The sequence below is a fragment of the Anoplopoma fimbria genome, chromosome 6, assembly GCF_027596085.1.
Source record: "Anoplopoma fimbria isolate UVic2021 breed Golden Eagle Sablefish chromosome 6, Afim_UVic_2022, whole genome shotgun sequence".
Lineage (NCBI taxonomy): Eukaryota > Metazoa > Chordata > Actinopteri > Perciformes > Anoplopomatidae > Anoplopoma > Anoplopoma fimbria.
In genome coordinates, this window is record NC_072454.1 from 694,660 (window position 1) to 718,090 (window position 23,431).

General features: G+C 44.9%; 1 protein-coding gene across 2 annotated transcripts; it reads left to right on the plus strand.

Annotated features, from left to right (window-relative positions):
* Positions 1-1,437: 1,437 nt before the first annotated feature.
* Positions 1,438-15,934, plus strand: LOC129091906 (NACHT, LRR and PYD domains-containing protein 3-like). Of its 2 annotated transcripts, XM_054599587.1 has the most exons (13): positions 1,438-1,529; positions 5,142-5,200; positions 5,550-5,672; positions 5,761-5,901; positions 7,304-7,408; positions 7,730-7,834; positions 8,330-8,408; positions 8,564-8,792; positions 8,955-10,758; positions 10,854-11,027; positions 12,608-12,781; positions 14,640-14,686; positions 14,856-15,934. In XM_054599587.1, the coding sequence occupies exons 3-13, from the start codon at positions 5,584-5,586 to the stop codon at positions 15,449-15,451; spliced, it is 3,543 nt and encodes a 1,180-aa protein (XP_054455562.1). In that variant the 5' UTR covers positions 1,438-1,529; positions 5,142-5,200; positions 5,550-5,583; the 3' UTR covers positions 15,452-15,934. The 2 variants fall into 2 exon arrangements, with proteins under 2 accessions (XP_054455562.1, XP_054455564.1); XM_054599589.1 differs by lacking the exon at positions 12,608-12,781.
* Positions 15,935-23,431: the final 7,497 nt, after the last annotated feature.

The window sequence follows — 23,431 nt, forward strand, 5'->3', positions numbered from 1 at the left end:
CTCCGGGTAGTACTTCCTGAAGAGGTGAGTTTTCAGCCTGCGCCTGAAGATGGGCAGCGACTCTGCTGTCCTGATGTCAGTGGGGAGTTCATTCCACCACTGAGGGGCCAGGACAGAAAAAAGCTGTGACCGGGTGGATCGGCCGCAGGGACCTCTGAGCGACGGGGCAACCAGTCGCCCCGAGGCAGCAGAGCGAAGTGGTCGGGCAGGGGTGTAGGGCTTGACCAAGGCCTGGAGATAGGAAGGAGCTGTTCCTTTCACTGCCCTGTAGGCTAGCACCAGAGTCTTAAACTGGATGCGAGCTCTTACAGGGAGCCAGTGTAGGGAGCGGAGAAGGGAAGTTGTGTGAGAGAACTTGGGGCGATTGAACACCAGACGTGCTGCAGCTTTCTGGACAAGCTCCAGAGGTCTGATGGCCGACGCCGGGGCTCCAGCAAGTAGTGAGTTGCAGTAGTCCAGGCGGGAGATGACCAGAGCCTGGATGAGCACCTGCGCCGTCTCCTCAGTGAGGAAGGGGCGAATCCTCCTGATGTTGTAGAGGAGGAGTCTGCAGGAGCGTGTGACCGATGCAATGTTTGCTGAGAACGACAGTTGGTCGTCGAGGGTCACACCCAGATTCCTCACAGTCCGAGTTGGCGTCACCACGGCATCATCAATGGTGATGGACAGGTCTCGGTGCGGGCAACCCTTCCCCGGGAGGAAGAGTAGCTCGGTTTTGTCCAGGTTCAGCTTCAGGTGGTGTGTCGCCATCCACTTCGAGATGTCAGCCAAGCACGCAGCAATGCGTGCCTCTCCACTTGGGTGTCACCGGGAGGAAATGACAAGACCAGCTGGGTGTCATCGGCATAACAATGGTAGGAGAAGTCATGGGAGCGAATAACAGAACCCAGAGATGTTGTGTAGAGTGAGAAGAGAAGGGGGCCCAGAACTGAACCTTGTGGAACCCCCGTAGTCAGCGTGCGTGGTTCTGACACGGCCCCCTCCATGTCACCTGGTAGGATCGGCCTGTCAGGTAGGATGCAAGCAGGGAGAGTGCAGAGCCTGAGACGCCCATCCCCTCGAGGGTGGAGAGGAGGATCTGGTGGTTCACTGTGTCAAACGCCGCTGACAGGTCCAGGAGAACACATATATATATATATATATATATATATGTGTGTATATATATATATGTGTATGTATATATATATATATGTGTATGTATATATATATATATATATATATATATATATATATATATATATATATATATATATATATATATATATATATATATGTGTTATATATATATGTATATATAGACACACACACACACACAATCTTCTGGATAAACTCAGCTGATTTCCTGTAAATGAAGAGGGGAGGAGTCACAGTGACCATGTGGTCCAGTAACATGAGAACAGGAAGTGAACCTTGAATAGTTCAGTGCGTCAGTTCAGACTCCATTACACCGGCCGCTCCCTTCATGTTCTCCCTTTAGTTTCACTTTGGGAGCTCGTGGTGTCGCAACTTCTTCTTCTCTTCTTCTAAAGGTGAGTAAGCAACTCTTTTCTCTGAGGGACTCCTGAAGGACTCTTCAGGTCCAGCAGAATCTAGTTCAGGTGGAGTTCAGAGGAGGATCAGTGAAGAAGAACAGACCACATCTCAGAACCTCTTCAGTCCTTATTTCCTCTTTGAAGGACCCAAAGTGACTTTTAGTTCAGTCTCTCGAGGAGAAGTTACAGAAATACTTTATTTATATTCATATTTCATAAGATATCTTGAATGAACTAAATACAAATGGAATAAAAATCAAGTTTCGTATGTTCAGTATGACGTAATTGTCCACCAAAGTCTGTGTGGATTCCTCATTTCCTCATTCTGTCTCCTCGGTTCCTTTCCTCGTCTTAGTTCCTCTCACGAGGAGAGAGGAGTCAAGGCAACAAGCGTTTAACAAACGTTTTAAAGTGACATCAGTTAAATATATATATATATATATATATATCTATATATATATATATATATATATATATATATATATATATATATATATATATATAGATATATATCTATATAGATATATATCTATATAGATATATATCTATATCTATATAGATATATATCTATATCTATATAGATATATATCTATATATATATATATATACAGTTGCAATCAGAAGTATTCAACCCCCTCACCTCAAAATACATTATAGTGACGTGGATGAAAGATAATGACAATAAATGACAAAAAACCTCATTAAACAACAAAAAATATTCATTGATACATATTTGACTTATTTTGACAACAGAAGTTGACTTAACTTTGAAGTTCAAATGAAAAATGTAACTCTTTTTAATCCTTTAGCTTTTATAACTTCTAACAAACATTTTGGGTAAGTGCTGACAAGCTTCTTACACCTCTCGATGGGAATCTTTGCCCGTTCTTCAGCTGCTAAAGCCTCTAGCTTAGTGATGCTTGATGGCTTCTGTGCTGCAACTGCCTTCTTTAAATCCCACCAAAGATTTTCAATCAGATTTAAATCTGTTGACTGAGAAGGCCACTCCAGGACATTCCAGGATATTTTTCTCAACCTAGCTTTGGTTGACTTGGAGGTGTGCTTGGGATCATTGTCTTGCTGGAGAGTCCAATGATCACCAAGGTTTAATTTGCCAACAGAAGGCATCACCTTCCTCTTTAAAATGGCCTGGTATTTCTGGGAGTCCATGATGCCAGGTACACCATCAAGAAAAACAGCCCAACATCATCAATGACCCGCCTCCATGCTTGACCGTGGGGATGGTATTCTTCTGGTCAGAAGCCTTTCGCACGCCAGACATACCGCTGGTCCATATGTCCAAACAGTTCCAGTCTGGTTTCATCAGTCCATAGAACTGTCTTCCAAAACTCTGTTGTCTTATCCACATTCCTCCTGGCATATTCTAGTGGACTTTTGATGTTCCTTGTGGTCAAGAGTGGAGTGCGTCTTGGAGTCCGGCCATGAAGTCCTTGTTTATTCAGTGCACGTCTTACAGTTGCCACTGAAGCACTAGTACCAGCCTTCATCAGGTCCTCCTGTAGGTGTCTTGCAGTCACACGGGGGTTTCTCTTAGATGTTCTAAGTTTCTAAGGGCCCTTGATGAAATGTTGGGCTTTCTTCCACGGCCAGGCAGGTTTGCAGCTGTTCCATAAGTATTAAACTTCCTTATAATGCTCCCAAAGGCCCTTCAGGTGTGATGAAATAATCTCCTCTCTCAACTTTTGTGGAAGCTCCTTTGTCTTTCCCATGTTTGCAACTCACCTTGAATACCTTCATGGGTGGGGTTTATATATGCATCCCAGCTGAAGCAAATGAAGGATCATTATAGAGTTCCTAAAGGCTTCATTATGCTTCAACTCCACTTTAGGCCATAAAAACTGTCAGACAGCTTTAAAAACAACAATATTATATCGGGGTTGAATAATTGTGACATGGCTATCTTAACAAAATATACTGTTAAACACAAATACTACATGCATTTTTTGTGTTGATTTTATGCATCACTCAACTCATAAAGGAGTCATCTGAAGCAGAATCTTGCTCTTTGAAAAAACTTTAATTGATAAATCCTTAAAATCTTTGGGGGGTTGAATATTTCTGATTGCAACTGTATATAGATATATATCTGAGTCTGATGAGGAGCTACACAAACTATGAATCATCTTAGATAATAAAGACTTGTGAAAACATTACATTACATAACATTACAGTCATTTAGCTAAAAGCGACTTGTGTATTCAACATAGGTATTCAAGAGAACTACTAGTCACCAGAAGTCATAAGTGCATCTCCTTTCTTACACAAGCATCTTAAAGCATAAACCAGAGCAAAAGTATAGTGCAGAGGCAAATTACTACGAATACAATCAGTGCTAAGTAGAAGGCTCAGGGTAGTACTTCTTGAAGAGGTGAGTTGTCAGCCTGCGCCGGAAGATGGGCAGCGACTCTGCTGTTCTGACGTCAGTGGGGAGTTCATTCCACCACAATGTGACGTCCTCCCTGTTTCCTTTTTCACAAACAGCTGCACATAAAGAACAAGCTGCATTCTGTATTCACACTGTGTCCTGTAATAAAGACACCATCATCATATTCTGGCTTATTAAATAATGACTTCACAATCAGAATAATAAAGAATAAATACTACAAGGCATTGTGCTGGTAGAGATGCACATAGTACAGTTTAAATACAGAATGCAGCTTGTTCTTCACACAAAGGCTCCAGAGAGGAACACTGCTGCTCTCACACTGATGATACCTGTGTCTTTATTAGTATTCATTTATTGTATCTATATGTATTTATGTATATATTATCAGAACAGTTCTCATGTGTTGGGACGCACCCCCCTGTATTTCTCCATGTGGGCCTCATATGTTGTCCAACGTGAGGTCGGTTATCAGCCTCACCTGTTATATACAGCTTTCTGTTTGATGTCCATCGGCCCTGATGATGTCACAGAGTCACAGTACGCCACATGCCCCGCCCCCAACCATAGCTGGTCCAATAGCACACTGCTACCTGGACAGGTGTGTCAAACTTCTGGGTCATTTGGTGTCCATGATTATTTAAATAGTTGAATCAGTTTGAATTAACTGTTTTAAAATAATGAGAGACAATCTGAAGGAACCAGCTTCCTCTTTAATCTTCATGTTGAACCACAAACGAGATGATCCACAAATAAATGAAGGTTCTACTGCTCAACCACGTTTAGAGAGAAACTCATTGTATGTGTGTAAGAGGCCGTCTGCATAAAGAGGCTGTTCAGCTGATAGTAAAGCAATTTAAGAGAACGTCAACCCAACAAATAATGATGGAGGTTTTATTCTGAAAAGCTCTAAACGAGGAAGTGAGTGAGTTCAAGGTGACAGTTTCCCTTTGAGGCACCAGAGGGCGACACATCCACTAACAGCCTCACTGAGAGGAGACGTCAGTGGAGACTCCATCAGAGAGAATCAGGACGTTGATGTGATCAATGAGTGATGATGTGCTGATCAATGAGTGATGATGTGCTGATCAATGAGTGATGATGTGCTGATCAATGAGTGATGATGTGCTGATCAATGAGTGATGATGTGCTGATCAATGATTGGACGGATGCTTTCAGCTCTGCTCTCACTGTTTCCTCTACAGATGAAGGTAGAGCGTCTCTGATAGCTGATGTGGATGTGAATTCAGCAGCAGATAACAAGGTGACATGATTGATTTTGGATTATTGGACTAGCTGCCACTGCATGCTCTGACTGGATGTAGTCGACTTGGAGAAAGAGGAACATTTCAAACGTTGAAGAGCTTTTTAAAGTCAGTCAAATAGAAGTGAAAAGTGACGTCATCCCCAAAGAAAGGCAGATAAAAAGCCACATGAAGTGTATTCCTCTAGTGTTGAAACAAGCCTAAAGACTAAAGAGCATTGTGAATGTCATTTCTTAGATATGACTCTTCAACATGGAAACTGTCCCATGAGTGTGTTTAGTATTGAGCTGAATGAGCTCTGTGTGTTTGTCATGATGAAGATAAATAATGTGTGAGCTCTCCCAGCAGGTTGTTGTGTTGGTGTGAAGGTGTGGACTCTGCTATGAGTCAGTGTGAGGACAGAGAGGAGGGAGTCCCTCCCTCTAAAAGCACTCTGTGTGGGGAACATGACAGCCAGACCAAAGGTCAGAGGTGAGAGGACCATCTCTAACTGTCCACCACTCTTCTCCATGTCACACAGTCTTTCATTCACTCACTCTGTTTATCAATATGGGATCAGGATCCATCAGAGACCAGACTGTGCTGGACCTGGACCTGAACCTGAACCTGAACCTGAACCCAGCTGTGTGTCCATGAAGAGTGACGGGTCTAAAGATGTTCCTATAGTCTGCAAAGATGGACTCCCTTCTGGTAATAAGAGGTGAGGATTTAAACTGATTTCAAACTGGAGTCACCATGGTGACGTCACACACTCCAGTCTCCTCACCTTCATCTTCACTACCTTCACTTAAGGATTGTGTAAATGAGCAGAGTGTTGACCTAAAGCCGGTGACAGCTCTGGTCCAGTCACTCCATGTCCTCACTCTCTCTGCATTGACCCTTTATGGTGGAATGTGAGCGTGTAGAGGGGGGGTGTGAGGCTGAACCAGCTGCTCACATTTACAGCTTATTAGGATTTAAAAAGGAAATAGCTCACAGGAGAACACAACGTTTTATCAATCTGAATATTCTTTGCATTTCCTCCTTTCAACGTACTCAAACATTTAGTGTGGATGTGAAAGGAGCCACTAGCTCTGTACTTATTATCATTTTATACATTCAAAGCTTCTCTTTAGGGTTTGAATGAAGGTCACAGTTTCTGTTCTTACAGGTGAGAGTCTTTCTTTGTGTGCAGCAGCAAGTGAGAGAGCAAAGATATTGACCTCAGTGAAGATGTTGTTTTTAAAGGCTTAACGCCAACAGATACGGATTGAAGCAGGATATTTATTTTAGTATTTAGAAAGCATTCCATGTGTAGTTTAATATAAAGAGTTTATGACTGACACACACAGGAGACGGTATACTGTACGTGTGTTTTTAATATACAGACCAAGCTTCTAGATGGTGTATTTCTAAAGGAACGTAGAGAAAAGATGAACAGAGACACATTACATTACATTACAGTCATTTAGCAGAGGCTTTTCTCCAAAGCGACTTACAGTCAGTATCAATCAGTGTTACATATCATTCACCCATTCACACACTGATGACAGGCTACCATCAAGGTGCCACCATCAGACTCTAACTAACATTCATCATCCAGTCCACACCGATGGCCTTCAGGAGCAACTTGGGGTTAAGTGTCTTGCCCAAGGACACATCGACTGCCGAAGCCGGGTATCGAACCACGGACCCTCTGATTGGAGAACTACCTTGATGAACAGAGCCCACACGACACCGAGCGTACGGTCACTTTTCATGTCAACACACACGGAGCAGATCAGTGATTATTTTCAGTATTTCCTCAGACAGACGACCTCTCGTGGTCGTTTGTATTTAGTTCTGAAGGATGAACGCTCTGCTGCCACACTGGAGACCAACCAGACTCTGAACCTGCTGAACATCACCTGAACAGGTGACTCACCTGAACAGGTGACTCACCTGGAGGAAGTCCTGCAGCATGAGCTCCTTCTGAACCAGCACCGCTCTGTGACCCGTAGAGGTCAGCGACGCTCCAAAGGCCTCCAGTCCGTTTAATGGCGGACGGCCTTCAGAGTTTTAGGTCATTGTTGAATAAACAGTAGTTATATTAAATCACTGAATTAATCTCTTGTTTCTATCAGGAGGAGGCTGGAACAACCTGAACCCAGCTGTGTGTCCATGAAGAGTGACCGGTCTATGAATCCTCCTTTATGGTTCAAAGATGGACGCCACTCTGTTGATCAGAGGTGAGGATTTAAACTGATGATGAAAACAAATTGATGATGATGATGAGGTCAGAAGGTCACTCAGGTAAAACTCTCTGCTTTAACACCACATGGTTCCTCTCTTCATCCTGATTGGACAGCATTACTCTTCAACCATTATGGTCACCTCACTGCATCATTTCCTGACGTTGCTGCACTGAATACAGCTTCAACATCAACACTGAAACATTTCTAAATTAAACATTGATTTCATACAAAATGTCTCCTTAAACTACCAGGATACAAATACACTGAGTACAGTAGGTTTATTAAATCACTGAATTAATCCCTTGTTTCTATCAGGAGGAAGCTGGAACAACCTGAACCCAGCTGTGTGTCCATGAAGAGTGACTGGTCTATGGGTCATCCTTTAACCTTCAAAGATGGACGCCACTCTGATGATCAGAGGTGAGGATTTAAACTGATGATGAAAACAAAGTGATGATGTGTTTCTATCAGACTCTCTGTTGTGAGATCTCCAGTTTTTAAACCTTTACTGACTCAGATGAAGTTCTCTGAGCACCAACACTCTTCTTCATTGAAACACATTCACACTGGGAGCTGCCCAGTACAACCAGTCTGACACTGAGACGCTCCACTGGAGCAGCTGGAGGTTCTGGGTGCCTTGCTCCAGGGCTCTTCAGCAGTGTACAGTGAGGGAGGGAGAGCTACATGGAGGGCTTGGTGAGAGCTGTTGGGACTAAACCAAACTGACTGCTGAAGAAAACAGTGAGCTGAAAGACGGAGCTGTTGATTCTCAGTGGGATCAGCAGGACCAGTAGACCTTTACCAGTACAGGGAGTCATCTGATCCACATCCCATATACTTCATGGACCTTTACCTTGTGTTTGTCTCTGTGTGGACAGACACAATGTGAGCTGATTCTTCATGATTCCTCCACAGAGAGGACCAGGAGAGCTCACAGGTTCCCAGAGGTCAGTCTGCCCAGCAGCATCAAACACACCTGGACTCCATATTTATGGTCTGTACATGTACAACTACTTTTACATCTATTCTGTTCACAATCATCTCCATGCTGCACTTTTTAGACCAGTGGATTGTCAGTCTGTCCAACATGGATCTGATGTTTGGTTCCATGGTTTTAGTTTGTGTCCTTCATATAATATTCTGTTCCAGCTGCTGGAGGAGAACATCCTCACTTTTGTGAAGAACGAGCTGAAGAAGATCCAGAAGGTTGTGAGTTCAGATTACCCAGAATGCTTAGAGAGTCAGAGGGAGGATGAGGAGGTGTTGGACGGTGAGGATGAAGAGCAGAGGAGGAGCAGCAGAGAGGCATTTCTGAAGATCACACTGCACCTCCTGAGGAGAATGAAGCAGGAGGAGCTGGCTGACTGTCTGCAGAGCAGTAAGAGGATTTCTCTAAAGATTTAACATGCTGGATAAATGGGACCTTTACTAATGTCTCAAGAGATGGACCAAAATATATTCATATACTCTTCTTTGAGGATACGACATGTTGAAATCTATTCTTTGACTCATTGATCTTCTTTGTTGTGTGTTCATTCAGGACTTCTTGCTGCAGTTTGTCAGCGTGAACTCAAATCTAACCTGAAGAAGAAGTTCCAGTGTGTGTTTGAGGGGATCGCTAAAGCAGGAAACCCAACCCTTCTGAACCAGATCTACACAGAGCTCTACATCACAGAGGGAGGGACTGCAGAGGTCAATGATGAACATGAGGTCAGACAGATTGAAACAGCATCCAGGAAACCAGACAGACCAGAAACAACCATCAGACAAGAAGACATCTTTAAAGCCTCACCTGGAAGAGAGGAACCAATCAGAACAGTGATGACAAAGGGAGTGGCTGGCATTGGGAAAACAGTCTTAACACAGAAGTTCACTCTGGACTGGGCTGAAGACAAAGCCAACCAGGACATACAGTTCACATTTCCATTCACCTTCAGAGAGCTGAATGTGCTGAAAGAGAAAAAGTACAGCTTGGTGGAACTTGTTCATCACTTCTTCTCTGAAACCAAAGAAGCAGGAATCTGCAGGTTTGAAGAGTTCCCGGTTGTGTTCATCTTTGACGGTCTGGATGAGTGTCGACTTCCTCTGGACTTCCACAACAATGAGATCCTGACTGATGTTACAGAGTCCACCTCAGTGGATGTGCTGCTGACAAACCTCATCAGGGGGAAACTGCTTCCCTCTGCTCGCCTCTGGATAACCACACGACCTGCAGCAGCCAATCAGATCCCTCCTGAGTGTGTTGGCATGGTGACAGAGGTCAGAGGGTTCACTGACCCCCAGAAGGAGGAGTACTTCAGGAAGAGATTCAGAGATAAGGAGCAGGCCAGCAGGATCATCTCCCACATCAAGACCTCACGAAGCCTCCACATCATGTGCCACATCCCAGTCTTCTGCTGGATCACTGCTACAGTTCTGGAGGATGTGTTGAAGACCAGAGAGGGAGGAGAGCTGCCCAAGACCCTGACTGAGATGTACATCCACTTCCTGGTGGTTCAGTCCAAACTGAAGAACGTCAAGTATGATGGAGGAGCTGAGACGGATCCACACTGGAGTCCAGAGAGCAGGAAGATGACTGAGTCTCTGGGAAAACTGGCTTTTGATCAGCTGCAGAAAGGAAACCTGATCTTCTATGAATCCGACCTGACAGAGTGTGGCATCGATATCAGAGCAGCCTCAGTGTACTCAGGAGTGTTCACACAGATCTTTAGAGAGGAGAGAGGACTGTACCAGGACAAGGTGTTCTGCTTCATCCATCTGAGTGTTCAGGAGTTTCTGGCTGCTCTTCATGTCCATCTGACCTTCATCAACTCTGGTGTCAATCTGCTGTCAGAAGAACAAACAACCTCCCGGGGGTCTAAAGTCTTCAGAGACAAACCTAAACTAACACATCTCTACCAGAGTGCTGTGGACAAGGCCTTACAGAGTCCAAATGGACACCTGGACTTGTTCCTCCGCTTCCTCCTGGGTCTTTCACTGCAGACCAATCAGACTCTCCTACGAGGTCTGCTGACACAGACAGGAAGTAGCTCACAGACCAATCAGGAAACAGTCCAGTACATCAAGAAGAAGATCGACGAGGATCTCTCTGCAGAGAAAAGCATCAATCTGTTCCACTGTCTGAATGAACTGAATGATGGTTCTCTAGTGGAGGAGATCCAACAGTCCCTGAGTTCAGGACGTCTCTCCACAGATAAACTGTCTCCTGCTCAGTGGTCAGCTCTGGTCTTCATCTTACTGTCATCAGAAAAAGATCTGGACGTGTTTGACCTGAAGAAATACTCTGCTTCAGAGGAGGCTCTTCTGAGGCTGCTGCCAGTGGTCAAAGCCTCCAACAAAGCTCTGTAAGTCCAGAGAGAGTTAGATTCATATATCATAACTTAAATATGCTGCTATCTTTCTACTTATTGTTTATTTTTTACTTTTGTTGTCTCTTCAGACTGAGTGACTGTAACCTCTCAGAGAGAAGCTGTGAAGCTCTGTCCTCAGTCCTCAGCTCCCAGTCCTCTAGTCTGAGAGAGCTGGACCTGAGTAACAACGACCTGCAGGATTCAGGAGTGAAGCTGCTGTCTGCTGGACTGGAGAGTCCACACTGTAAACTGGAAACTCTCAGGTCAGATCAAGTTAGTTTGTCTTCAATGATGTAAATGTGTCTCTAAACTATCAGCTCCATGCAGTGTAAACAGCCTCTCTCTTTCTGAATCTTTGAATTAGTTCATCAGGATTTCAGATTTCATAAACCTCTTTTTCACCAGGAAATGAACCAGAACTATGGAACCAGAGGAACTAATCTCAGAGACTAAACTAGAGTCCAAAAGTCCTTTTTGTGAATTCCTGTTTGTTTTTCCATCCCATCTTAAGAACCTTGTAGAACAGACAAACTTGATCCACAGCGGATTAAAAAACGATGGTGGAGTTTGAAAACATTCAATTCACATTCACAATAAAACATCACAGGGTCATCCTGTTGTTGCTCTTATTTATGCTTTATGATGTTATGTTTGATATAATTAATGAATGAAAAGGAGAAATGCAGAGGTGGAAATAACCTGAAAACTTGAATGTCTGACTGACGATCTGCTGAAAGTTTGATGAATGTCTGTCTCTCAGACGATCTGCTGAGAGTTGATGGTTGTTTATTTCTGCTTTAGAACGTAACCGACTTGAAATCAGTATATGAAGTTTAATTTTTTTCATTCACAATAAATTAAGATCTCTCTCTGTCTCTCTATGTCTCTCTCTATTTGTCTCTCTCTCTCTGTCAAACTCTCTGTCTGTCTCTCTCTCTTTTTTTCATGAAGAAACACTAAAAGTTAAATTTGCAGTTTTAAACTAATAAACAACAATAATCTTGATACAGATATTAATAACAACTTCAGAGGAATACAAGAGCACATACAGTAAAGAAATGCTTGAATTTGTCATTTTAGTGTAGAACAACAAGTATTTCAATTTTCACTGACAGCATAAAATAGATCTTTAATAATATAAATATAAATATTCTTTGATAGTGATTGTACTTTAGTTCTAGAATACAGAACCACATTTGCAGTGTAGATTACATTTTTCCACTTTCTTAAATAAATTGATCTGGTTCTACTTTTTACAGACTCATTATCAAAGAGATTTCATTAAAACACAAATAAACAATTTTTCTTCTTGTTGATTGTTGTCTCTTCAGACTGATCTGTAAACAGAGAAAGCTCTGTCCTCAGTCCTCAGCTCCCAGTCCTCTAGTCTGAGAGAGCTGGACCTGATAACAACAGACCTGCAGGATTCAGGAGTGAAGCTGCTGTCTGTTGGACTGGAGAGTCCACACTTTAAACTGGAAACAGATCAAGATTCAATTAATGTCACTTAAAGACTGATTTACATTATGGTGGTCTACTTCATCAGATTAGAACTGCTTGTGTGAAATCACAATTACATTTTATATATTTCTTATTTCTATAAAATATAATATAAATTTCTCACTCTGCTGTTATAATTTGAAATATCAGAAACCAGTGATACCAGTAATGTTGTCAGATTGTTGATGGACATTAGTGGGTGTTTGTTGTGACTAGAAACCAATCAGTACCAATGTTAATGTAACCCCACAGTAGTCGACAGTATCTCAGTACTGCAGAAACCTTCCAGCCCTCACAGTTCCCTCAGATCATGTGACATGTGTGTTGTTTGGTGTGTTTGCAGGCTGTCAGGCTGTCTGATCACAGAGGAAGGCTGTGCTTCTCTGGACTCAGCTCTGAGCTCCAACCCCTCCCATCTGAGAGAGCTGGACCTGAGCTACAATCATCCAGGAGACTCAGGAGTGAAGCTGCTGTCTGCTGGACTGGAGGATCCACACTGGAGACTGGAAACTCTCAGGTATGAAGAGGCCTGCTGCAGCCACAGACAATCAGTCTGATAGAGGAGGTAGAGCTGGTTAATATGACCCTGACACACCAAGCTGACCTCAAACTACCAGAGACTCATCAAACTGTTTGTGTCCCACATCAGACGATCAATACAGACAGAAGTAGTCAGGGAACAGTAGCCAGGATGAGCCAGAACAGGGAGGGAAGGTGATGAAACTGTTGTTTTTCTGGAGCGTTGTCTTGTTTCAACATTAGAAAATAGGACAGTGGTGTATCCTGACACGTTGACGGCCATCATGGTGGGTTGACATGCCTCAACGTCGTCACGCTGCAGGTTTGTGGGCTCATATCAAACAATAGTTGGATGATTTGATGCTCTTCATCTGCCACCAGTGTGTGTTGTCCTTTAGTCCAGACATTATTGTGAAAAGACAAACAGACAAAGAATCAACCTGTTTAAACCGTCTTGATAAATCATCACAATAGGAATGTTTTGCTGTTTTAAAGGAGTTCAGCTTCACCTGGTTTTGGTTTGTTTTGCACTGAGAGCGAGTTCCCTGGTTGATAAGAGTGGACTTGTTGAAACTACAGGTGACAGTCGACCACAGACGCTCAGTGGAGAACCAACAGCTGATTGTGGACATGGTGTGTCAGAGCCCAAAGAGGTTTATTTAGGACTGGACCAAAGTTATAGGGGGACACAGGCAGTGCTCTGTGGCTGCAGACGGACTTGAACTGTAATATTCTAAACCTCCAGATTACAGATAATAGAAACCAGTGTTGACTGTTGCTAGGAGACGGGATGTGAACAGCAGTGTCAAAGTCAGACACTTTGTACATCCAACCATCCACCCCGACCTCCTCCATCAGAGGTTTTGTGGTGCTGTAGTGATTTCAGGCTACTTTCTCCTTTACTTCTGAGAGACAACAGTCATTATAACACAAACACAAGAGGTCGCTTGTCAGGACCAAAACATCCAACAATCAATATTTCTTTATTTACAACCGATCAGCTGACTCTGTGTAATGGTGAAGAGTCGTGTGGTGGTGATGAACCCACAGATAATTGTCTCCATCTCTGCAGCTCTACAGAGCTTTTTAGCCTCTTTTAGCTCCTAGTTTTGGTTCTGCAGCACATTTCCTGTTTGGTTCAGTCTCAGTGTTTCCAGCAGCTGTTTTCATCCAACAAGCTGTGATGAAGCCTCTGTACACTACCTGCTCAGCAGCAAACAGCAGACAGACTCAGTTAGAGACTAGCTGGTGAACATAGTGGAGCATTTAGCAGCTAAAGAGACAGATATTTCCCTCAGGAGGTGGTGGAGACCAAAAACAGAGCTAAAAGAGAGAGAATATTGGACTTCCATTCATCAGGTGACACAAACACAAAGACTCCTGATGAATCATCATGTTGATCTGTAACTGCTTTACTTGGATGTGGAAGCAAATTGGACCCCTTTTGATAATCATGTTAGACACAATTTAGCAAACTTTATCAAAGCTGCCTTAAAATATGTTGACAGATCTTAATGTTAATATGTCAGATGTTGTGTTTACAGCTTGTTTTCACTGAACCACAAGTGGACAAAGAAATCAATTGATGCAGGTTTAAACATTTGATTCACTGACTGACTGGTAGAGGAAACTGAGTCTGAAATGGATGATGATTGTCAATATAATACTGATAATAATATATCATGAATAAGTGAACATAATGTCGTCATCGGCCAATCAGAAGAAGCTCCATGAAGTAAAAGAATATCATGTGATTAATAATAAGTGCTCCATGTGAACATGAATACAAAGCTCTGTGTATGAGACGATGTAATGTCCATGTTTCCATGCTGCTCTGACCCCCCTCCTCCTTTCAGGGTGGAGCCTGCTGGAGTCCGATGGTTCAGACCAGGTCTGAGGAAGTGTAAGTGTGCTTTGAATCTGACTCATGAAAACAAAGCAGCACACATTCAACCATCTTCAAACTGTGACATCACTCATTCACATCTCTGATGTCATCATCACAGTGTCAACAGATGAACAGATGATAGATTAATAACTGCAGCTGTATTGTGTCTTGTTCTCTCCATCAGATTCCTGTGAACTCACACTCGACACAAACACAGTGAACAGAAACCTCAAACTGTCTGACAACAACAGGAAGGTGACATGTGTGGAGGAGGATCAGTCATATCCTGATCATCCAGACAGATTTGACCACTGGCCTCAGCTGCTGTGTAGAACTGGTCTGACTGGTCGCTGTTACTGGGAGGTCGAGTGGAGAGGAAGAGTTCATATATCAGTGAGTTACAGAGGAATCAGAAGGAGAGGAGACAGTGGAGACTGTTTGTTTGGAAGGAATGATCAGTCCTGGAGTCTGTTCTGCTCTGATGATGATGGTTACTATGTCTGTCACAATAAGACAAGAACACCCATCTCCTCCTCCTCCTCCTCCTCCTCCTCCTCCTCTGGTAGAGTAGCAGTGTATGTGGACTGTCCTGCTGGCTCTCTGTCCTTCTACAGAGTCTCCTCTGACACACTGATCCACCTCCACACCTTCAACACCACATTCACTGAACCTCTTTATCCTGGGTTTGGGTCCTGGTCTGGTTCCTCAGTGTCTCTGTGTTCTCTGGAGGAGGGAGAGTCTCCTCCTGGTAGAGAAACTTTCTCTCTGCTGACCAGATAGTTCAGTCTGTACAGGATCACACACAGCTGATGTTAGTTAGTACCAACCTGATCTCTCAGTGGTTGTAAATGCAGTCTGAGCAGGTGAGGGGTACCTGAGCTGGTCTGGACTCTGGGGGGTTGAGAGCTCTCTGGGACTTGTGGTGTTGCAGATGGATGGCTGAAAGAGCTGAGCGAGGTCCATGTAATTACCTGAAATGATCAGTTGTCTGAGAGAAGGTGTGAAACATGTTTTACTTTGTGTATAAAACTGAACTTTGTTGTCTTGAAACATTTGTTTGTGTGAAGAAAAACCTACGAATGTCAAACAAGAGTCTTTCTGGATCAAATTCATCATCTGTGGGAAAATAATCACAACGTGTAAAGAGTTGTTTTGATTAGAACAAACTAAATTCATCATCTTGTGTCATTGTGTAACAAATGAACAAACTTTGATAAGTGATGTTGAAATAATAATAAATCAAAGTTTTGGGATGATTCTAGATAATAAGCCACATAAACATGTCAACGGAAAAATGACAAATCCATCACAACACTGTATAAAATGATTGATTTATTAAATAAAGCTTCATTATTCACGTTGTATTGTTCACTTTGACTTCCATTCATCACTGACGGTGTGCTAGTTTGGGGAAACTCATAGAAACAAATCAAAAGAGAGACAAAAGAAGTTTGAACCAAACTACTGATCAAGAACCAACTCAGCTGTTTATTCAATGAAAGGCTGATCAATTCAGAGAGTTGGTGGATTTTCAAACATCACAGATCAGGTATAAAGTGAGAAACTAATGAGGACCTGAAAGAGTCCAAATGATTTGGGAGGAATCTGCAGGTTTAAGGACTGATGTCAAAAATCACTTGTGTTAAAGAGGTGAACTTGTGGAGCAGCTGTAGTGAGGAAATCAATCATTCAATAAAGAATCATTTAATGAACAAATATAAAAGAGATCAGCGACATGTTGGCGTTAGTATAGTAGAGATAGTGTCACATTAGTCTGACGTCAAACCGCTAAAAGACTCAATAATCTGTTCCTGTAATCTGTCACTTGAACTGACAGGATTTATGTTTGTTACACCAGAGGGCTCCGAAATTATGTTAAAAGTGTTTCTACTGACAGACAGACTCTAGAACTTTCTCTCTTTCTCTCTCTGACTTTTCAATCTGTTCGATCTGTGATCTGTCATCACTCTGGTATTAATCTCCAGTGATGATGAGCTATATCAGATCAGTATGATCGGCTGCAGCGTCCAATCAGATAACTGATTGGACTCACATCCTCTGTCCTTACACCCTCACCTCCTCTGTCCTTACACCCTCACCTCCTCTGTCCTTCCCTCACATCCTCTGTCCTTCCCTCACATCGGCACAGGAAAAACTCCCCTAAAAAACCCCTTTAACAGGGAGAAAAAAGGAAGAAACCTCTGGGAGAACGACAGAGGAGGGATCCTTCTCCCAGGATGGACAGAATGCAATAGATGTCATGTGACCAGAATGAACAGCATAACAGAGATACAACACATTCAATGTATATGACATAAATGATTCATATAATAAGACTACTTATAATAACAGCAGCAATTATTATAGTATAATTATAATTATGAAAATAGGGATAGATCTGATCAATATCAATAAAGCTGATCAATATCAGTGAAACTGATCAATATCTATGAAACAGATCAATATCAATGAAACTGATCAATATCAATGAAACTGATCAATATCAAGTAATCTGATCAATATCAATAAAACTGATCAATATCAATGAAACTGTTCAATATCAATTAATCTGATCAATATCTAATATATAATATAAAGAGCTGTGTTGTCGGGGGCAATAGCTCCTGGTAGGGTCTCCCAAGGCAAAGTGGTCTCGGGGGAGGGGTCAGACTAAGAGCGATTCACAGACCCAAATGAATCGGACGATGCAAGGTTGTGGCACCTCGCCCGGAAAAGGGAAACCGGGGCCCCCTCCTGGAGCCAGACCTGGGAGGCGAGCGTCTGGTGGCCGGGCCTTGGCACATGGGGCAGGCAGTGGCGGGAACATGGGCGTGCTGACCCCCGGCATCACAGACGCTCTAGGGACGTGGAATGTCACCTCTCTGGCGGGGAAGGAACCGGAGCTGGTGCGGGAGGTGGAGCGGTACCAACTAGATATAGTTGGGCTCACCTCCACGCATAGCACCGGTTCTGGAACCAAACTCCTGGAGAGGGGCTGGACTCCCCGAGTTGCCCACGATGAGAGGCGCTGGGCGGGTGTGGGGATACTCACGAGCCCCCGGCTGAGCGCCGCTGTTCTGGAGTTTTCCCCGGAGAACGAGAGGGTCTGCGACTGCGAATCGCGAGGGGGAGGACTCTGACTGTCATTTGTGCCTATGCACCAAACGGCAGTACGGAGTACGCGGCCTTCTTGGAGTCCTTGGGTGGTGTTCTGGAAAGGGCGCCAACTGGGGACTCCATAGTTCTTCTGGGAGACTTCAACGCTCATGTGGGTAACGATGGAGAAACCTGGAGGGGTGTGATTGGGAGGAACGGCCTGCCCGATCTGAACCCGAGTGGTGCTTTGTTGTTGGACTTCTGTGCTAGTCATGGACTGTCCATAACAAACACCATGTTTGAGCATAGGGAGGTTCATAAGTGTACTTGGTACCAGAACACCCTAGGCCAAAGGTCTATGATCGACTTTGTAGTTGTGTCATCAGACCTGCGGCCATATGTCTTGGACACTCGGGTGAAGAGAGGAGCAGAGCTGTCAACTGATCACCACCTGGTGGTGAGGTGGATCAGGTGGTGGGGGAGGCTGCCGGACAGACCCGGTAAACCCAAATGTGTAGTGAGGGTGAACTGGGAACGTCTGGCTGAGGACCCTGTCCGCGAGGTCTTCAACTCCCACCTCCGGAATAATTTCTCGTGCATCCCGGGGAGGCTGGGGACATGGAATCCGAGTGGGCCATGTTCAAATCCTCCATTGTGGAAGCTGCTGCTAGGAGCTGTGGTCGGAAGGCGATCGGTGCCTGTCGTGGCGGCAATCTGAAAACCCGCTGGTGGACACCAGCGGTGAAGGAGGCCGTCAAGCTGAAGAAGGAGGCCTTTCGGGCTTGGTTGGCCCAGGGGTCTCCTGAATCAGCAGGCAGGTACCGGTTGGCCAGAAGGGCCGCAGCTATGGCAGTTGCTGAGGCAAAAACCTGGGTGTGGGAGGATTTTGGGGAGGCCATGGAGAAGGACTTTCGAATGGCCTCAAGGAAGTTCTGGCAAACCGTGAGACGACTCAGAAAGGGGAAACAGGGCTTTTCTCAGGCTGTGCTCAGCAGGGGGAGAACTGCAGACCCGGACTGGGGATATTGTCGAGCGGTGGAAAGAACACTTTGAGGAACTCCTGAACCCGACCAACACGTCCTCTGTGGAAGAGGCAGAGTCTGAAGACTCAGGGGAAGACTCGTCCATATGCCTGGCGGAGGTCGTTGAGGTAGTTAAAAAGCTCTTCGGCGGCAAAGCGCCAGGAGTGGATGAGAGTCGACCGGAGATGCTAAAGGCTCTGGACATTGTTGGGCTGTCTTGGTTGACACGTCTCTTCAGTGTCTCGTGGAAGTCGGGTACAGTGCCTGTGGAGTGGCAGACCGGGGTGGTGGTTCCCATTTTCAAAAGGGGGACCAGAGAGTGTGCTCCAATTATAGGGGCATCACACTGCTCAGCCTCCCCGGGAAAGTTTACTCCAGGGTGCTGGAAAGGAGGCTCCGGCCAATTGTCGAACCTCAGATTCAGGAGGAGCAATGCGGATTCCGTCCTGGCCGTGGAACAGTGAACCAGCTCTTTACCCTTGCAGGTCTGTTGGAGGGTGCATGGGAGTTTGCTCATCCAGTCTACTTGTGTTTTGTGGACTTAGAGAAGGCCTTTGACGGTGTCCCTCAGGTAGTCCTGTGGGGGGTACTGCGGGAATATGGGGTACCTAGTTCGTTACTACGAGCCATTCGGTCCTTGTATGACCAAAGTGAGAGCTGTGTCCGAATACTCGGCACAAAGTCGAGCTTGTTCCCAGTGCGTGTTGGCCTCCGCCAGGGCTGCCCATTGTCACCAATCCTGTTTGTGATTTTCATAGACAGGATTTCAAGGCGCAGCTTTTTGCAGATGATGTGGTTCTGTTGGCTCCTTCAGAACGTGACCTTCAGCACGCACTGGGGCGGTTCGCAGCCGAGTGCGAAGCGGTCGGGATGAGAGTCAGTACCTCCAAGTCTGAGGCCATGGTTCTCTTCCGGAAAACGGTGGATTGCAGGGGTCCGGGGTAGACCCAGAACACGCTGGAGGGATTATATATCTCGTCTGGCCTGAGAACGCCTCGGGGTTCCCCAGGAGGAGCTGGAAAGTGTTTCTGGGGTGAAGGACGTCTGGAGGACCCTCCTTAGCTTGCTGCCCTCGCGACCTGGCCCCGGTTAAGCGGATGAAAATGGATGGATGGAATATCAGTTAATCTGATCAATATCAATAAAACTGATCCATATCACGTGGTGTAGTGGTTAGCACTGTCGCCTCACAGCAAGAGGGGCCCGGGTTCAATTCCCGGGCTAGATAACCCTCTGTGTGGAGTTTGCATGTTCTCCCTGTGTCAGCGTGGGTTCTCTTCGGGTTCTCCGGCTTCCTCCCACAGTCCAAAGACATGCAGCTTAGGTTAATTGATGACTCTGAAATTGCCCGTAGGTGTGAATGTGAGTGTGAGTGGTTGTCTGTTTATATATGTCTGCCCTGTGATAGGCTGGCGACCTGTCCAGGGTGTACCCTGCCTTTGCCCATTGACAGCTGGGATCGGCTCCAGCACCCCCGCGACCCTTAACTGGATAAGCGGTTACGGAAGATGGATGGATAGATGGATGATCAATATCAATGAAACTGTTCAATATCAGTTAATCTGATGTGGGAAGTGTTCAGTGATGCCCATAACGGAATACATAAACTTTTGTGTGGAGAACACCGTACCCACCAGGACTGTACAGTGTTTTTCCAACAGCAAACCCTGGATCAATCCGGATATAAAGACCCTCCTCAAGGAGAAGAAGAGGGTCTTTAGATCAGGAAACAAGGAGGAGCTGAGGACTGTGCAGAGGGAGCTGAGGAAGATCAGGGAAGGGGAAAATGTCTACAGGACAAAGATGGAGGATCAGCTGCAGCAGAACAACATCAACGGAGTCTGGAAGAGCCTCAAGGCGATGTCTGGCCACAAGGGGCCCAACCAACAGCCTGTGGGGGACCAACAGTGGGTGAATGATCTGAACTCATTCTTTAACAGATTTGATCAGCCACCCACCCCTTCCCCCACCCAGACCTCCCTGCCGCTGCAGCCCCCATCGTCTGCACCCCCTGTGGATTACCCCCCTCTTCTTCCTCCTCCTCCACCCCCTTTTCCACAACACTCAGCTCCCCTCCACACTCCTCAAACACTGCACACCTCCAACACCCCACCCCCACTCCAACAACCTACAGCACACAGCCCCCTTCCCCCAACTTGTCCCTCTCAATTAACCAGGTGAGAAAAGAACTGAGGAAGATAAAGGTGAGAAAAGCCACGGGTCCGGACGGCATCAGCTCAAGGCTCCTCAGATCCTGCGCAGACCAGCTGTGCAGGATAGTGGAGCACATCTTTAACTTGAGCTTGAAGCTGGGGAGGGTACCACAGCTATGGAAGACGTCCTGCGTGGTACCAGTCCCAAAGACCCCGGGGGCCAAGGACTTCAGCAGCTTCAGGCCGGTGGCATTAACATCCCACCTGATGAAGACCCTGGAGCGGCTGGTCCTTGTGCACCTCCGCCCCCTGGTGATCTCATCTTTGGACCCTCTTCAGTTCGCCTACCAATCTGGCATCGGGGTGGATGACGCTGTCATCTACCTGCTACAAAGATGCCTTTCTCACCTGGAAAAGGCTGGAAGCACTGTGAGAGTCATCTTCTTCGACTTCTCCAGTGCCTTCAACACCATCCAGCCTTTGCTTCTGAGGGACAAGCTGGAGCAGACTGGGGTGGACCACCACCTCACTGCGTGGATCCTGGACTACCTCACCAACCGTCCACAGTATGTGAGGATAAGGGAGTGTGAGTCAGATCGGGTGTCCTGCAGCACGGGGGCCCCACAAGGAACCGTTCTGGCTCCATTCCTCTTCTCCATCTACACATCAGACTTCACATACAACTCTGCTACCTGCCACCTGCAAAAGTTCTCTGACGACGCATCGTCACCTCATCTCCGCCGGCGATGAGAGGGAATACAGAGAACTGAACCAGGACTTCATAGGATGGTGCCGGCGGAACCGCCTCCAGATCAACTCTGGTAAAACCAAAGAGCTGGTGGTGGACTTCCGCCGGGGTAAACACTGTCCTCCGGAACCAGTGAACATCCAGGGACAGGACATTGAGATTGTGCAATCTTATAAGTACCTGGGTGTTCACTTGAACAATAAACTGGACTGGACTAATCATACAAATGCACTTTATAAAAAGGGTCAGAGCAGACTGTATCTGCTGAGGAGACTGAGGTCCTTTGGAGTGCAGGGAGCACTCCTGAGGACCTTTTTCAACTCTGTGGTGGCATCAGCCATTTTTTATGCAGTGGTCTGCTGGAGCAGCAGCATCTCAGCAGCCGACAAGAAGAGACTCAACAAGCTTGTCAGGAAGGCCAGCAGTGTGCTGGGGTGTCCACTGGATACGGTGGAGGTGGTGGGAGACAGGAGGGTGATGGCCAAGCTGTCATCCCTGATGAACAACACCTCCCCCCATGCAGGACACCCTGGCAGCTCTGTGCAGCTCCTTCAGCCACCGGCTGCTTCACCCCCGGTGGTGAAGGAGAGGTACCGCAGGTCCTTCCTTCCTGCTGCTGCCAGGCTGCACAACCAGCTCTGCTCCCAGCAGACCACATGACACATGACAATAAAAACATGTGCAATACATTACACTGTGCAATAATAGTTAAAATGTTTTTTTCTGTCTGTAAATATAATATTTCAGTTATTGTTGATTTTCTACTGTTTCTTATTGCTTATTTATAATCCTTGTTTTTTTATTTTTATTTTTTATTTTTATCTTGTCTTTCTTCTACTATGTCTCTTGTGTGCACTTTACTCTATGCTGCTGTAAGCCTGCAAATTTCCCCGCTGCGGGACTAATAAAGGATTATCTTATCTTATCTTATCTTATATCAATAAAACTGATCAATATCAATAAAACTGATCAATATCTATGTAACAGATCAATGTCAGTTAATCTGATCAATATCAATAAAACTGATCAATATCAATGAAACTGTTCAATATCAGTTAATCTGATCAATATCAATAAAACTGATCAATATCAATAAAACAGATCAATATCAATTAATCTGATCAATATCAATAAAACTGATCAATATCTATGAAACAGATCAATATCAATGAAATTGATCAATATCTATGAAACAGATCAATATCAATGAAACTGTTCAATATCAGTTAATCTGATCAATATCAATAAAACTGATCAATATCAATAAAACTGATCAATATCTTTGAAACAGATCAATATCTATGAAACAGATCAATATCAATGAAACTGTTCAATATCAATGAAATTGATCAATATCAGTTAATCTGATCAATATCGATACAAACCTGTTTTATGAAATCAAAGCTGAGTGATACATTGAGGTGTGACCTCTTACAGGGTTGGCCTGAGCTCTCTACTCACAGAGGTTACTGTAACAGAGAGAACGGGCAGGAATACAAAGACAATATAAAAGAATACAGTTAATACAATTTAAAGACAGAACATGTTCTTCTACAATACCAAAGATCATCCAGAGTGACCGAGGGTCAAACGTTTCCTCATGTTTGTCTGCACAGGTGTTAAACCGACTGACTGACAGCATAACCAGTCCTCTGGTACCATGTGGAGAGTCCACACTTTAAGACCCCTGTTACCAGCTCACTGTGTGCAGATGAATCACACAGGTCAAACTGTTCGGGGC

Bases quoted from the DNA above. Each gene is read 5' to 3' on its own strand.
- LOC129091906 (XM_054599587.1), top strand. From the start codon at position 5,584: ATGAGTCAGTGTGAGGACAGAGAGGAGGGAGTCCCTCCCTCTAAAAGC. The intron at 8,409-8,563 runs GTCTGTACATGT...ATTCTGTTCCAG, and splicing joins ACCTGGACTCCATATTTATG to CTGCTGGAGGAGAACATCCT. The intron at 11,028-12,607 runs GTCAGATCAAGT...GTGTGTTTGCAG, and splicing joins TGTAAACTGGAAACTCTCAG to GCTGTCAGGCTGTCTGATCA.